The 16,662-nt window shown below is 36.4% G+C and overlaps 3 protein-coding genes across 3 annotated transcripts; 2 read left to right on the top strand and 1 right to left on the bottom strand.

Annotated features, from left to right (window-relative positions):
- Nucleotides 1-3,598: 3,598 nt before the first annotated feature.
- LOC145952505 (uncharacterized) lies at nucleotides 3,599-6,594 on the top strand. Its single transcript, XM_083064876.1, has 3 exons — nucleotides 3,599-3,716; nucleotides 3,816-4,785; nucleotides 5,754-6,594. The coding sequence occupies exons 1-3, from the start codon at nucleotides 3,599-3,601 to the stop codon at nucleotides 6,592-6,594; spliced, it is 1,929 nt and encodes a 642-aa protein (XP_082921002.1).
- Nucleotides 6,595-11,666: 5,072 nt separating this feature from the next.
- On the bottom strand, nucleotides 11,667-12,809 carry FLA13 (FASCICLIN-like arabinogalactan protein 13 precursor). Its single transcript, XM_020373869.3, has one exon. It carries the CDS (start codon nucleotides 12,688-12,690, stop codon nucleotides 11,947-11,949), a length of 744 nt encoding a protein of 247 aa, XP_020229458.1. The 5' UTR covers nucleotides 12,691-12,809; the 3' UTR covers nucleotides 11,667-11,946.
- A 1,084-nt stretch (nucleotides 12,810-13,893) lies between these two features.
- Nucleotides 13,894-16,082, top strand: LOC109810368 (proteophosphoglycan-like protein). The gene is made up of 2 exons (XM_020373811.3): nucleotides 13,894-14,575; nucleotides 15,612-16,082. Coding segments are annotated over exons 1-2 (564 nt in total). The 5' UTR covers nucleotides 13,894-14,012; the 3' UTR covers nucleotides 15,613-16,082.
- Nucleotides 16,083-16,662: the final 580 nt, after the last annotated feature.

Below are 16,662 nucleotides of genomic sequence, written 5' to 3'. Positions count from 1 at the left end.
TTTAAAATTTAAAATTTAAACTGTAAACTTTAAAATTTAAAATTTAAAATTTAAAATTTAAAATTTAAAATTTAAAATTTAAAATTTAAAATTTAAAATTTAAAATTTAAACTGTAATTTTTAAAATTTAAAATTTAAACTATAAACTTTAAACTTTAAAATTTAAAATTTAAAATTTAAAATTTAAAATACAAATTTAAAATTTAAAATTTAAAATTTAAAATTTAAAATCTAAAATCTAAAATTTAAAATTTAAAATTTAAAATTTAAAATTTAAAATTTAAAATTTAAAATTTACAATTTAAAATTTAAAATTTGAAATTTGAAACTTATACACTAAACTTTAAAATTTAAAATATAAAATTTCAAATATGAAATTTAAAATTTAAAATTTAAAATTTAACTTTAAACTTTAAAATTTAAAATTTAAAATCTAAAATTTAATATTTAAATTTTAAATTTTAAAAGTTAAAGTTTAAAAATTGTAATGTATAATTTATAATTTGAAATTTAAAATTAAAAATTAAAAATTAAAAATTAACAATTAAAATTAGGCGTATATTAAATTTGAATTCTTAATAAAATATGGTTATTTTATACATATTTTTAACTAAATATGTAAGTTTAGTACTTTTTAACAATGAATTCCATTTTTCTTCATTATTTTTTTTACAATTTTAAATTTACAAAACATATTAAAAATATAATTTTAAATTATAACTAAATCTTATCTGTATTTAATTTTTAATAGTGTCTAAATTTCAAATATTCATTTTACAACTTTGAATCAAATAAATTTAGTCAAAAATTTAAAATAATAAATTAATGTTTTTAGTTTGAAAATTTGATTTAATAAAAAATTTCAAAGGTTCACAATATTTTATTAAAAAAAAAATTTGGCCTATCTATTTTTTCGGTCCTATATTTTCGTAGAGGATGATACGATCACTTTCATGATGTGTAGTTGTAAAAAAATATTTAATGGATTATATGATTTTAATAACTATTATATATTCGTATGTTACGATTTCCTTATTACTTTTTTTACTTACAAAATCATCGCATGTACGGACTCAAAATGATATTTTGTTAATTTTGTAGTTTTTTTTCCAGGTTATTGTCTGTATGATTTTCTTTCAAAATAATAACCATAAATGTAATTTACACTTAGCCTAATGTTTGTTTGTGTCTTGAACCGTATCCAGAGTCCACATCCGATTTCTTGAAGACAAACGGAATTAGGCTTTATTAATTCCAGATCCACGGCTATAAGGTTTGTATTATTCCTCTCTTCTAAATCTTCATTATTGTTGGTATTTTTATGGGTATTTATTAATAGTTGGTATTTTGCATACTAAAGACAAACCAATAATTAACTATAACTTCTAACAATTAATTGTTTTATACATTTACTTAACTATGTATGTAAGTTTAGTCCTTTTTAACAATGATTTATATTTTTCTTCATTATTTTTTCAACAATTTTAATTTTAAAATAGCTATTCAAAAGTCAAATTTAAATTATGCCAAACACGAAATTTTATTTCAATTTTAATAGTGTGAAAATTTCAAATCTAAATTTTAAAACTTTGAATCAAATAAATTTATTCAAAAATTTAAAATAATAAAGTACAGTTATTAATTTTCAAATTTCATTTATTTTAAAATTTTTAAATTTAAAATACAAAATAATTCTACAATAACTTATTAAGTTTAGTCATTTTTATACCATGTAATTATCTTAGTAATTTTTACAATAAATATTAAATTTGGTCAATTTGTTAAATAAATAATGTTAACTAATTATTTTTATTTAACTAAATAAAAAATAAATAAATAAATATATATATATATATTATTTAAAATTAAACATAATAAATAAAATGTTTTTCTCACATTTAATCCGTTTTTAATATGAAATTTTTGAGGTTGTGGTAATTTTTTTCGTAACCTATAAAAATTTACATCAAATATTAAATCTCTCTTACTGATACTTGACACTATATTATTTGTTTAGGCAGTTTTTTAAAGTTAAAGAAATTATGGACGATGTATTTTATAAAGAATTAAAATTTATTCTCGAAAGGTATGACATTATGCAATTTAATTATTATTTATTTAAAATGTTGTTTATTATTTATTGACATTTAATTTCGTTAATTTCGTTCATAATTTGCAGGGAAGCTATAAATCGTCCTGAAGCGAATTCATTATTTGATCTTCCTATTAAAAAAAATTATGATGGAAAAATTGCATTTGATTATTATATATATTATTTTATTCCATTATTGCAAATATAACTATGTAGAACATAAATTTTTATTTTATATGAAATGGCCTTCTATCATGTTTTGATTATTATGCACTTCATCAATGAACAATGATTGAATTTATCATATTATATTGTGTAAAATTATTTATAAAATTATATGTTAACAATGAATTATTCAACTTGAGCGTTATTTTAAAGTTAGAGATAAAATTCATATAGAGGCACGAAGTGCCTCGGCCCCGCTAGTTTTATATAAAGGAGATAATTTTTTATTGATCCATATATTTCTTATCTTTTGTTCCATTTTTAACTTTTTAAAATCTTTGTTTCATTTAACTAGACATTTCATTTTACCTCACATTTTAATCCTTCCCATGATAATAATAATAATATTAATAATTTTTATTTTAAAAATATATTACTCTCACTAAATCAGGGTCTTAAATATGCCACAATGTATGTGTGAGAGGTTAACTAACTCATTATAAATGTTAAACCTATGGATAACCATAATATTTGTTAACCTTGTTTGAATGTCAACAAAAGCTACAACCATTAGACTATTAACCAACTTGCATTGTGGATCATTGATTTCTGGGTAGATATTAATTAACTAATTTACTCACATGTAGCGGAACAACTATAAGCACTATTAAGTGTTTGTTAATTTAATATTACATTTTTGGTGGTGATGTAGTTAATCTAACAGCTAGTAGTAGTATTCCTTCTCTTTACAGTACTTCATCTTAGCTAAGTCGAGATGTATCCTGATAGGAAGCGGGCTGGACTGAAGCATAAAACAAAGTTGCCAGAGTGGACCCGAGACTTAGTGCAGTAAATATTTGGATTTTCATGTGTTGGGCCTTGTGTAAAGCCCATATTAGTCTTGTTATATTGTTCAGACTTCTTTTGGAAATGGCATGATGAATTTGGATTTCAATTCTTGTTTAGCATTCCCTTAGGTTTTGGTTTCTTTCTATCTAGTAGCGTAACAATTGGTGCTTTCATCTAGTCCTCATGCCTCCCCGATCTTCCAAAGACTCTGACCCTAAACCTCATAAGGGTGAGGAAGATCCCATTTCCATTCTCACTGCACAGGTAGCTTCCTTACAATCCCAATTTGATTCTCAATCGCAATTACACGCCACCAATCACGAAACCCTCACCTCCATTTTATCTACTGTTTTAACTCAATTACCACATCTTTCAACTTCTGGCCCTACCCCACCCACCCATTTCCCCTCATCTTCGTCTAATCTTACCCTGCCTGTTTAGTTACCCTCACCGACTTTGCACTCCACACTTCCACCCACAATTACATCGAGCATGTCATCTCCGACTTCTATACCTATTTCCATCCCTGGTCCAGGTTACCTACCCCCACAGATGCATTTTGCTAGTCCTCCTTTGGGGTTATCTATACGTCCTCCAAAATTGCAGCTTAGTGAGTTTACTGGATCTGAGCCTGTTGATTGATTATTTTAGGCTGATTAATATTTCTTGTTTTATCAAGTTCCTTGGGAGCAACATGTTTCCATTGCAGGTTTTTATATGCGGCGGGAAGCCCTGAGTTGGTTTAAATGGATGCATGGTAACCAACAATTGCGCGATTGGTCACACTTTGCTAATGCTTTGCAATTGCGTTTTGGGTCATCAATCTATGCCAATCATGAGCAAGATCTGTATAAGTTACGTCAGGTGGGTTCTGTTGCAGACTATCAGGCTGCTTTTGAAAAATTGTCTAATCAGGTTTATGGTTTATCTTCAACTTCCTTACTGAATTGTTTCATATCGAGGTTAAGCCCTGCTATCAAATGTGAATTGGCTATTTTACAACCGCAATCTATTACTCAAGCCATGGGGTTAGCAAAATTAATTGAGGATAAATTGCAAGATTCTAAACCTCGTTTCTCTCGTTCCCAAACTTCATCCAACTCACCTTCTACAATTTCCAACTCACCCACCCTAATACAATCACATAAGCCTACTCCTCCAACCACTCCCTTACCCACTTCCTCCCCTATACCAATAAAAAAATTGTCCCAACAACAGCTCCATGAACGACGTGCCACTGGTTTGTGTTTTCATTGTGACGAAAAATATTTTTTTGGCCATAAATGTGCTACTCCAAAGTTTTTGCTGTTATTGGATGATGAAGATTCTTCTATTCCCATTCCTGAGGAACCTGGAAATGTTGAGGAAATCATAGAGGATTCCACCCCCTCTGACCCCGGCATTCATTTTCAATTATCTACCTATGCTCTTACAGGTCAACTAACATCCCAGAATCTGAAGTTTCAAGGTGAAATTCATGGCCACAAGATTCATATCCTCATTGACACCGGCAGCACGCACAACATTGTGCAACCTCGCGTTGCTAAGTTCTTGAATTTGGTTACTATTCCTACAACTCCATTCAAAGTTATGGTTGGAAATGGAGAACATATTTCTTGTTCTCATGTTTGCCCTTTAGTACCTATTATGATTCAAACACATGAGTTTGCTGTTTCACTGTATGTTTTACCCATTGAAGGTGCTGATATAGTTTTGGGCTTGTCTTAGTTGCGGACCTTAGGCCTGGTAACTGCTGATTTTTCCATTCCTTCATTCTCCTTTACCCACCAAAACCAACAACTTACCATCACTAAAGACTCTACCAGTCTCAGCCCCGCCTCATTTCACCAATTTTGTGTTCTGGTTCATCAACAATCAATATCCCAATTCCATTTGTTATTTATCACCTCCGTTTCCACCTAGCTAGATTCTACGACCTTGGACCATCCTCACCCCGACATTTCCCACTTACTCCACTCCTACGCCTCTGTGTTTGCCAAACCTTCCGGTTTACCACCTACTCGACCTCATGATCATCATATTCCCCTCACCCCTAACTCTAATCATGTTAATGTTAAACCCTACCGTTATCCTCATTATCAAAAAGACATTATGATTCAACTTATTTCAGACATGCTCACACATGGCATCATTCAACCCAGCAATAGCCCATTTTTCTCCCCAGTCCTACTTATTAAAAAGAAAGATGGAACTAATGCACTACACTTAAAATTGGGTCAAGTTCTAATTGTTCAAATGGATTCTGTAGGGATAAGATTGGCTAACCCTTATTTGGCGACTCCAGGAGCAACTGTTCATGGCCATTATGGAAAAATACTTTCTGAAGGAGATATATTAGTTACATTTATATATGAAAAATCTAGATCAGGTGATATAACACAAGGTCTTCCAAAAGTGGAACAGGTATTAGAAGTTCGTTCGATTGATTCAATATCGATGAACCTAGAAAAAAGAGTTGATACTTGGAACGGGCGTATAACAAGAATTCTTGGCATTCCTTGGGGATTCTTGGTTGCTGCTGAGCTAACTGTAGCGCAAAGTCGTATTTCTTTGGTTAATAAAATTCAAAAAGTTTATAGATCCCAGGGAGTTTACATCCATAATAGAGTTTTTGCGTTGATTACAGAGCTCTTAATGCATTGACCATTAAAGATGAATTTCCTATCCCAACTATTGATGAGCTACTGGATGAGTTAGGCCATGCTAAGGTGTTTACTAAGCTCGACTTGCAATCTGGGTATCATCAAATTCGTCTTTACCCACCAGATATTCCGAAAACAACTTTTAGAACATTTGACGGCCACTATGAAATTTTAGTAATGCCATTTGGTCTGTCAAATGCTACTTCCACTTTTCAATCGGCCATGAATGATTTACTTAGACCATTTTTACGAAAATTTGTTTTAGTATTTTTTGATGATATATTGGTCTATAGTGAATCATTTACGGTCCATTTATTTCACTTACGTTCTATCTTGCAGTTACTATCAGAAAATCATTATCAGGCCAAATTATCTAAGTGTGTTTTTGGAGTGCAGTTTGTTGCTTACCTAGGTCACATTATCACCGGGATAGGGGTCCTCCCTGACCTTGAGAAGATCAAGGTCATTCAAGACTGGCCCGTGCCACACACGTTAACTGCTTTGCGTGGATTTTTGGGGCTTACTGGGTTTTACCGGCGATTTATTCGCAGTTATGCATCGTTAGCCTCTCTTCTCATCGACCTTCTAAAGGCTATTACATACAAATGGAATGAGACAGCCCAGAAGGCTTTTACAGAGCTTAAACAACAAATCACAAATAGTCCTACACTAATTCTTCTAGATTTCAACCAAGCCTTTGTCCTCGAAACTGATGCTTCAGCCGTCGCCATCGATGCCGTATTATCCCAAAACCATCATCCAATGGCGTTTTTTAACAAGAAGTTGGGGAAGAAAATGCAAACAAAATCAGTTTACGTGAGATAAATGTATGCTATTATTGAATCAGTAAATAAGTGGAGACAGTACCTTTTGGGACGAAAGTTTAAGATCATCATGGATCAGCAGAGTCTCCAACATTTGCTCACTTAGGATCTACACACACCAGAACAACAGCGTTGGCTATCCAAGTTACTTGGTTTTGATTTTGAGGTTCTGTATAGGCCTGGCAGACATAACCTTGCTGCTGATGCATTGTCCCGACCTCCACCTCCATTTTCGAATGTGATGTTGTTGGCCATTTCCTCGGTCATTCCTTAATACCTCCAACAGTGGCGTGAGTATTTTACACAGGACAAGGCAGGCAAAGATTTAGTTAAACGGTGTTTGGAGTCAACCGACAATAGTGATATCTATAGAGTTCAAAATCACTTACTCTATTTTCATCATCGTTTATATGTGCCTGACCACGCTGATTGTCGAACAAGGCTTATGGAGGAATTCCATAGTTCCCCAATGGCAGGACACTCCGGATACAAGCCCACCTTGTATCGTATAACAGCTTCATTTTACTGGCCGACCATGGCTAAAGAACTTCAAGAGTTTGTGTGACACCCTTACTACCCCAACACATATATTGTAATAATGAAAACTTACAAATAATTTTTTTTTTAATTTCGGGAAAATGGTTCACATGAGAATCTTCAAAATTATTCTTCAATAACCACAATAATAAAAATGAAACGCAAGAGTTTACAAATTGTTTTTAAAAATAACATTTACAATTCCAAATCCATATAAAAACCTATGTTCTAAAAAAATCCTATGCCCCGATGTCACAATATCAGAGCATCCCCACAATTCAACTGTTGGCATTCTAGATGTCACTCGTAGCCGGATCTTCCTCACCTAAAACATCCACAATTTGCACGGTGAGAAAAGAAAACATTTATATATACTGCACACGAGGAAATCCACAACATCATCTCATCATAACATGAAATATTAATTACAAGCATTTCTATAGATATATCATCATTCTATCAATCATTCATCATCTTCACATCACAATTCATAATCAAACTCATTCATCTCAAATCTTACAATTAAAATTATCATTTTCACATTCATAATTCACACAATCTTACAATTAACACTATGCCAAGGTCACGCCACAACTGACATAAGTGATACAGGTTAATTGCCTCGCTCATCCCATACCATGCTAGGGTCACGCCCTCCCTGTAGCATCACTTACCCAGGGGCTGTGCCATCCCTAGTCATTGATGTGAGGAACCACAATCACATCACAATCCACACAATCTCTTGCAATTAATCCTATGTCAGGGCTGCCATATTTGACATAAGTGATACGTGTTAACTGTCTTACTCATCCCACACCATGCTAGGATCACGCCCTCCCTGTAGCATCACTTACCCAGGGGCTGTGCCATCCCTAGTCATTAGTGTGAGGAACCTCAATCATAATCATATTCACATTCATCACATCTCATCTTATAACTCAATAACATATCACATACACACAACGGATAAGTCCAACAAAATAAGGGTTTCATACACCTCAAGCAATTCACATATAAATCATCAATTTTTATCAATTGATATAACAATAATATTAATAAATTAATATAATACTCAACAGAATTACCAATTTAATATAATTTCAACATAAACAGTAAAATCCCCAATTGTTCCAAAACCTAGCTCATAGGCACTTTTCTACAATTTCGTTCTCTCTCTCATATCATCATTCTTACAAATTATTAGCATATTTATAATCCTCAACACATACAGAATCTAATGGGATCATCAATTCCTCAAACAGAAATCATCCAATTTTTCACAACCTAACTTACGGGCACTTTTCTATAATTTCGTTTTCTCTCTCATAGCATCATTTTTACAAATTAAACATATATTTTTAGTCCTAAATATATACAGAATCAAATAATACTAATAATTCTCCAAATAGAATAAATTATAAAATTACTCATAGTCCTAAGAGATTCTTCCTCTACCCAATTCCCTCATGTAACTCTACATATAAATAATTCCTTTTTCCCCCGTACCTGGATATGTAGAAGCTGAATTTATACGAGATCTAGTTGGTCTCCCTCGCTGGGTTCCCCTCGGTCTGAAGTAGAAAGTAGAGGGAAAAGAAGAGAGAGCAGAAGAAAAGAAATCAGAAAATGAGAGGTGTGCTTTTTCAGAGTGGCAGACAGCTCAGTTTATAGGCCTCAGACTTCGCCAGAACGACCCGTTCCAATTTCAGAACGACCCGTTCTGGACCCCAAAATCGTGGGCAAAAATCACACCCAGAACGGCCGGTTCCCAAACCAGAACGACCCGTTCTGGTGTGCATTTATTACTCAACTGCCATAGCCCGTTCCAAGCCCGTTCCCACTTAGAGTTTAAGACAGCTTTTAATAGTCCGGAACGGCCCGTTCCAACTTGAGAACAGCCCGTTCTGGGCTATTAACTCACATACAATTTGGTAGTTTGGAACGGCCCGTTCCAATTCTGGAACAGCCCGTTCCAAGCTACTAAATCACACACATTTTGGTAGTTTGGAACGACCCGTTCCAATTTCGGAACAGTCCGTTCCAAGCTACTAAATCACCCCTAAACCTTTATAAATTTACCAAAATACCCTCAATTAAAAAATAAATAAATAAAATGAAATAAAAACTGGGGTGTTACAGTTTGTCCGTAGATGCACAGTTTGTCAGCACATGAAGATCCCTACACAGAAACAGATGGGGTTACTCCAACCTTTAGCTATACCTCACAAAATTTGGGAAGATCTTAGTATGGATTTCATTACCTGTCTTCCGTGTTCTCATGGTTATACTGTCATTTGGGTTGTGTGCGACCGTTTAAGCAAGGCGGCTCATTTTGTTGCCATGCCCACTCACTTCAACGCCAACCAGCTAGCCCACCGCTTTATGCAGGAAATTTTTTGACTTCATGGCTTCCCTCGCTCTATTGTATCCGATAGAGATCCTATTTTTTTTAGCACTTTCTGGAAGACCCTCTTCAAAGCTGCTGGGACTAAACTTTGCTTTAGCTCTGCATACCATCCACAAATAGATGGCCAAACCGAGGTGACCAATCGTACATTGGAAGGCTTTCTCCGCTATTTTGTAGCTGACAGTCCACGTTCGTGGTTTGCTTATCTTCACTTAGTGGAGCTCTAGTATAATACGACCTTCCATTCAAGCATCCGGACTTCGCCGTTTCATGTTATGTATGGGCGCCATCCGCCTACCACGGTGGATTTCCTTACAGACAACCCCTCTTCGCCATCGGTGGCTGAGCTCCTACATCTCCACCAGCAAGTGTTATCTGACATCAAACATGCCTTGCGGGCAACAAGACAAAGAATGAAAAGGATGGCTGACCAAAAGCGGAGGGATCATACCTTTATCGAATGGGATTGGGTGCTGCTGCGACTCCAGCCGTACCGCCAAGGCTCTCTTCGCCACCGTAAAGGTCAGAAGTTGGCTCGTCGACTTTATGGGCCGTTTCAAGTCTATCGTCGGATCGGAACTGTGGCTTATGAGTTAGATCTGCCGACGACTTCGCGACTCCACCCCGTGTTCCACGTTTCTCGGTTGAAACCATATGTGGGTGACGATCCGATGCTCCATCACACACCTTTGCCATTAGATAAAGAGATTGGATTTTAGGGGGAGAACAACGTTGATGATACGATATCTCCTCCGTTTCTAGTTCGTTCAAATGAATTCAAAGAGGGGACCCCTTCACTTACACGGACTTCTCACGTTCCGTCTTCCAATACACTTGCCACGCGTACTCAAACTCTTCCCAAGACAACCTCGTCTGTGGCACTTTCTAATGACTCACGTGTTGTTGTTACCACGTGTTTGCCTCACCCGTGCATTGTGGGAGCACCATTGGATGCATCACAAGGAAACACAAATGCATCACCAGCAGCCACGTTAGCGTCAATCCATGGCTCTACCCAAGCAACCAATCACGGGGTTCCTATGACTGACCTTGAGGACAAGGTCCACGTTGGGCCGGAGAGTAACGATAGGAAGCGGGCTAGACTGAAGCGTAAAACAAAGTTGCCAGAGTGGACCCGAGACTTCTTAATGCAGTAAATATTGGGATTTTCATGTGTTGGGCCTTGTGTAAAGCCCATATTAATCTTGTTATATTGTTGAGACTTCTTTTGGAAATGACATGATGAATTTGGATTTCAATTCTTGTTTAGCATTCCCTTAAGTTTTGGTTTCTTTCTATCCAGTAGCGTAACAAATCCATTCTCAATTTGAACAAGATGCGAATATTAATGTCAAGGGTGGGTTAAACAACTCAGGAAAATAGTGCATTATTCTTCAACCATATAATTGAATTTTGGTCCCATCCTTTTGTAATTAGGACATCACATCTTGACTAAATTGAATTACAATGGGGTTGTGTAAGTTATATTCTGATGTTAATTTTACCATCCATCTCGACTAAAAATAATGAAAAGTGTCTTCAAAATGCTTATTAGATTATTCAAAAATAATATATGTATTTTTTTTTTAAGAAAACATGTTCACAAGAAACTTTATTGTAATTTTCAGTAAAAAAAAAGTTGGTTAATTATTATTTTTAATCTGTACCCTTACCCCTCGAAGAAAAGTTCTTGAAAGACACGCATAATTGTAAATTGAAAAACGTTAGGAAACAAAATTTATACTTACTTTTTTGTCCTTTTGGAATTATATAATAACATTTTATTTACAACTATGTATACATTGTCCCACCATCCTCTTGTAGTCTTGTGTCAAAAACTTATTTAGCATTCGCTTATTTTGTTCAAAACCCATTCGTACCAAACACGGCGTTGAGCGGATAATTTGGTTAATTTCCTCCACCCACTGAGATTTCACTAATCAGTACTGTAATGTAAGTGAATTACATTAAAATCAAATACTACTCGTAGTTCATAAGATTTAGAAAAAACAATATATAAAAATGGAAAATTAACAATAACGCTAAAAGCTGAATCAAATTAAAGGGAACGCAGCATGTTGGTAGCATTTAAAGAAGAAACAAAGAAAAGAAAGCATAACACACAGTGGTTGAGCATCAATTTTTATTTATTTATTTACGTGTTTTGGATGTGAAATAAAAAACAAAAAATTAAAGTAGGTGTTTTATTTTTCCTTACAATCAAACAAACTCTTCCCGTGATCCAAAATATAAAACAAGCATTAAACTAAATACATGTGAAAAAGAACACAAAAGAAGCATTAAATACAAAGAATGAGTCTGAAGAAACAAACGGAAGCCCCATGCAAAAGAGAAAGAAGAAGATATTGGAAAGCAAAAGATACAGAAGTTACAATGTACGTGTGATGATCAAGAGAGAACCCCCATGCAAAAGAAGGCAAGCCCAGCAAGGACGAGCCCAAGAGCCAAATTCCTGGGAGGCGCAGTGTCCTTCTGGTCACCGGAAGGAGAAGGAGCTCCACCAGCCTTGGCGGCAACGGTGGGAGTTTCCGGCGAAGTTTTGGAAGACTTGGGAGAAGGAGCAGAGGGAGACTTTTGGTTTTCTCCGAAAAGCTCCAACGGCAGCAGCACCTTGTCGACCTGGTAAACGGCGAGCGGAAACTGCTGCCTGAGGGCGTTGTTGACGGGCGTGTCGACGACGCCGGTGGAGACGTTGAGTTGTTGTCCCTTTCCGGTGAAGTTGAGCCCCCACGTGCCTTCTTTCTCGGTGGCTTGCGTCCTCACGGGGTTGCTCACCGTCAAGAGATCGGAGAGGGAGTAGTATTTGGGGGTGACGTGGAAGAGGATGAGCTTCACTTTCTGGTCGTCGCTGAGGCCGTTGAGGGCGCCGGATTTCAGGTTCATGAAGGCGTTGTCGGTGGGGGCGAAGAGAGTGAAGCCCTGCGAGTTTGATTTCAGTTGGCTCTCGATTTGGGTCAGTTGTTGGGTCTCCTTCAGGAGCCGGATTAGGGTTGTGTATTGCCCACCTTTTTCCAGGATGGCTGTCAGGTTCAGGCTGCCCGAGGGGGAGGGTGCTGGGGCCTGGGCTTGGGCTTGGGCTCTCAGGCAGATTGTTAGGGTCAGGAGAATGAGAGTGAGAGGGGTGGAGGCCATGTTATAATGTGAAACAACAAGAGAGCTGAGGTGCTGCTAGTGATGATATGTGATCATATGTGTATGGTGTGCTGGTGTGTGGAGGACTGAAAGGGTTTTTATTTGACTAGGCTGTGTGTGTGTTAGGTTGAGACCTTGTTGGCATGAGCTGGCTCATTCATAATAATACTGGTTAATTACCTTACGCTTATACACGTTGTGCAAATAATCTATTTATTAAAGAATATGTATTTCATTTTTATTGAGTGAAAACTTGTCGAATCATATATAACAATTACAATATATAGTATGAGTATAATTAATCTAACATTTACAATAATACAAATGAAATTAGTCTCTAACTCTATAAATCGAAGAATACTTGTGGCATGAAAAAAAGAAATTATATTAACGAGAATTTCGTGTTGGTTGTTGACAAATGAAGTATAAAATGCACAAAGAGTGGTAGGACATATGATGAAGGAGACAGGGAGAGAAGAATATATAGAATAGTCTCGTCTTGTTAAAAGAATGAAAATGAAACCAGTTATTGGTTGGTTCGCATCATGATAAAAAGTTTTGATACTGTGAAAGTCTGAAGCGGCCAGCATGTATATGATCAAGTCAAACCTAATAGTATTTCCAATTACAAAACTTAATGGGCAGCATCTTTTAGGTGTCAGTGATATAAAGTTGAGTTGACAATATGTGCTTTAAAAACATGAAGAGTTTTTCATGGATCTATACATTATTAGGAGATGGGTTATGTTTTTAGTCTTCCTTTATAGTTTCTACAGAATTGTTGATTGTCTAAAGAATTGAAACAATATTGTTGATTAAATGATTACGTGCGAGAGGGCCGTTGAAGAATAAACATCGTATGAATGTACAAGTGGGGAGTTTGGACAATAAGCAACAGTTGTAAAATGGTGGTTGGCAGCCTGGCATGTGTAGACATAACACGTGGGATAACATTAAGCACTAAATAATCAACACATCGAGTATCATTGTCAGAAACACAGTGATGATACGATCTGATTAAGCAATCCATAATTACTTGGCCCAATTTCTCAGGGACCAAGGGCCATGTCCATCGCTCAACATCACAATAGGTATTTATATTTGGGCCTCAAGCCTTAATTTAATAGTTTTGGACTTGGGCGTTGTTTTGTGTAATTGTGGAGCAAGGAAAGAAGAAGGCCCAAATGGCGGTTGGTAAATGAAGGAAAGGAGGAGAATCCCAATCCGAATGACACAAATGATTTGATTGATTGCCCTGTAGTTGGTTCATCTCTGAGAAGTGAGAAGGCATCTTGGATCTGTTCTCTGGAAGGTGGTGGTGGATGGCAAAAAACAACAAATACGCCTCTATTAACTTCAACCACATCTACGAGAAAACCACAAGCACCAACACCAGCCACCCACATAAGAACCCTTCCTCTTCCTCATCCTCCGCCTCCTACTCCGCCGTCTCCGCCCCCAACAAACCCCATGGCCGAATCCTCGTCCTAACCCGACCCACACCCAAACCCAAACCCATCACGCCCCCCACCCCGCAGCCTCAGCCGCCGCCACCCAACCCGGTCCAGGCCCGCCCCGCACCGGGATCGGACGCGATCTCGCTCCGGCCCTTGGGTCGAACCGGAACCACCTCCCCCCTCTCCTCGCTCCCCGTTCCCATCAACCCCGACAAGGACTTGCCCTCTCCGCAGCCCAAGACCAACAAGTTCGTCCCGCCGCATCTCCGGCCCGGCTTCGTGCCCAGGGAGGAGGCGCCCGGGCCCGAATCGCTTCGGCCCAATGGGAGGCCCAAGTCCGGTGGCGGCCACGAGAGGATGAGAAGGCCTGTCGCCTCGGACGCCCCGGGGATCATGGGCCGCGGGAGCCGGCCCAGTTCCAGTGGATGGTATGTTAACTTAATAACGTCGCCTTGCTCTTTTTGATTGCGTCGTTTTGCGTTCTGCCTTGTCGTTTCATGCTCCTAGGTACTAGGTTCCACCGACATCAATTGCCAATATTTTTCAATCCTTGGAATTACGATTTGCCTTTGTGGTTACTTTTTTAGCAATCAATTCCGAGACTTTAATTAATATACTATATTTGGGTTTGTATGATAAAGTGAATTAAGTTGATGTCAATTTATGCGTTTAGTTTTTTTAAAGTGCTAACATCTAGCTTCTTCAAGTGCATAAAATGTATTATATGTCTTAAGGTTGATGAGAGTAATAAATTTGCTTTAGAAGAAAAGCCCAAAATGTTTGCTTTTCATGATTCTTCTATTTATTGTTCTGTCAACGAAAAATGGATCATATAAAAGATAAATATTCGGAGACTTATTTCAAAAGCCATAAAAAATAAGGGATGAGTGGTGTTTGTGGTGTTTTTAATTGAGTCAAAGCCACACTTTTTGAAGGAACAACATACTGTTATGACTTGTTAAATTACTCATTTATTTACCTTTGGTTCAAAATCAATACTTGAGCAATTTAATGCTGCATGGGAGAACACTGTATAAGTGTAGAACCTTTCTTTCTAAAGAAGTGCATGGGTAGAGTAGAGTACTTGATTAAGAGGCTGCACTGTGTATTTTAAGAATAGTTATCCAGGCATTTTGTTAATGTTGATGACTCTTGTCTTACTGTATTGGTAACTGGTTTTTATTCTGATGTTGGTGCATATTTTGGGTAGGTCCAATGCTTACAAGCATAATGAGTTTTTGACCAACCTGTCTTTATGATCTTTCCTTGTCTATAATTTACTTAAAAGAATGAAGTTGGTAGCTGGATTATCTTCTCAGTATGCTGTGTTGAACTTTTCGTATAATGTTTTTTTATTATCCAAATTGTATAAACTCTGGCCATTGTGGTTGAGTCATAGTATATGTGCTTGGAATGAGCTTTTCAATGTATGTGCATGGCTTTGACAAAAATGTCTTTGTGCAGAATTGTTAGGAAGTTGAATTCTTTTCCGAGGACGAAGACAAACACATTTTGCTACAGAGATGGGTTCTCTATACCAATTCAGTGCAAGTATCCTTTGTCTCTTTGGAACTGATATCAATTTTCACAAGATGGCATCTCAAATCAAATCACCGGAGACGTAAGCTGACCAGGTGGCGGATTTTCAACGCCTAACGTCCGAATTTATAGCGAAATTTGTTGTGCACGTAGAAGGCCTTGACACCCAAGTTCTTCTGCTGGTGTTTGGCCCTCTTTAACCACGTGCCAATAGAGTGTAGAATCTATATACATATTTTTAATTCCTAGCTAAACTCTTTTTTTGACTGTTCTGAAAGACATGCCTTCTGCACTTTGAGCATATGTTTGAGAGGAGATCCAATCGTTTTTATCGTTGTATTGTACTTGATGCAGTTTGTTTGTTAATTGAGCCAAGGCCCATTCATTCATTAGTTACACATTGATTCAGTCTTTTCAGTCCTAAAAATGTTTTGCATGTTTAAACTTAGACACAAGGATGTTGAATACAGTGAAAACTGATAGGACTTCATCACGAACAACGCATCGCGGAGAATTCTGAAGTAACAAATAATAGATCAGGCAGTAACTGCAGCAGCAATGTAGTTGTAACAACGTTGATAAAATCTACAATTATTTTTATGACGTTTATTGCTTCTAGAGCATGTCATTGCAGTTTATATATTGTAAAATAACATGGGTCATCATCAGATGTCATTTTCATTTTTCTCATCCGTCCATTTGTCTGCTATTTTCATAACCATTTTTAATTAATGTCAACGAAGGTGCTGTTTGAGATTCCTGAACGTTTTCATGTTTTCTTCTTTAAAACAAAGTCCTGACGCCATGTGTTGAGTGGTGATTATCTTTTAATGTATATTTTTATTAATGGATGTTAGTCTCATCATTAAATAATCTTGGTTTATTCCTTTTGGTAGGGTTAACATATACTATTATCTGCTGAGTAAAAATTAGAAATAGATGCATCTTATCCTCGCAGCACATTGGTGGCAGTAGC

Source organism: Cajanus cajan, chromosome 10, assembly GCF_000230855.2.
Source record: "Cajanus cajan strain Asha chromosome 10, NIPB_CcT2T_4, whole genome shotgun sequence".
Classification (NCBI taxonomy): domain Eukaryota; kingdom Viridiplantae; phylum Streptophyta; class Magnoliopsida; order Fabales; family Fabaceae; genus Cajanus; species Cajanus cajan.
This window is presented reverse-complemented; position numbering and strand designations above follow the sequence as displayed.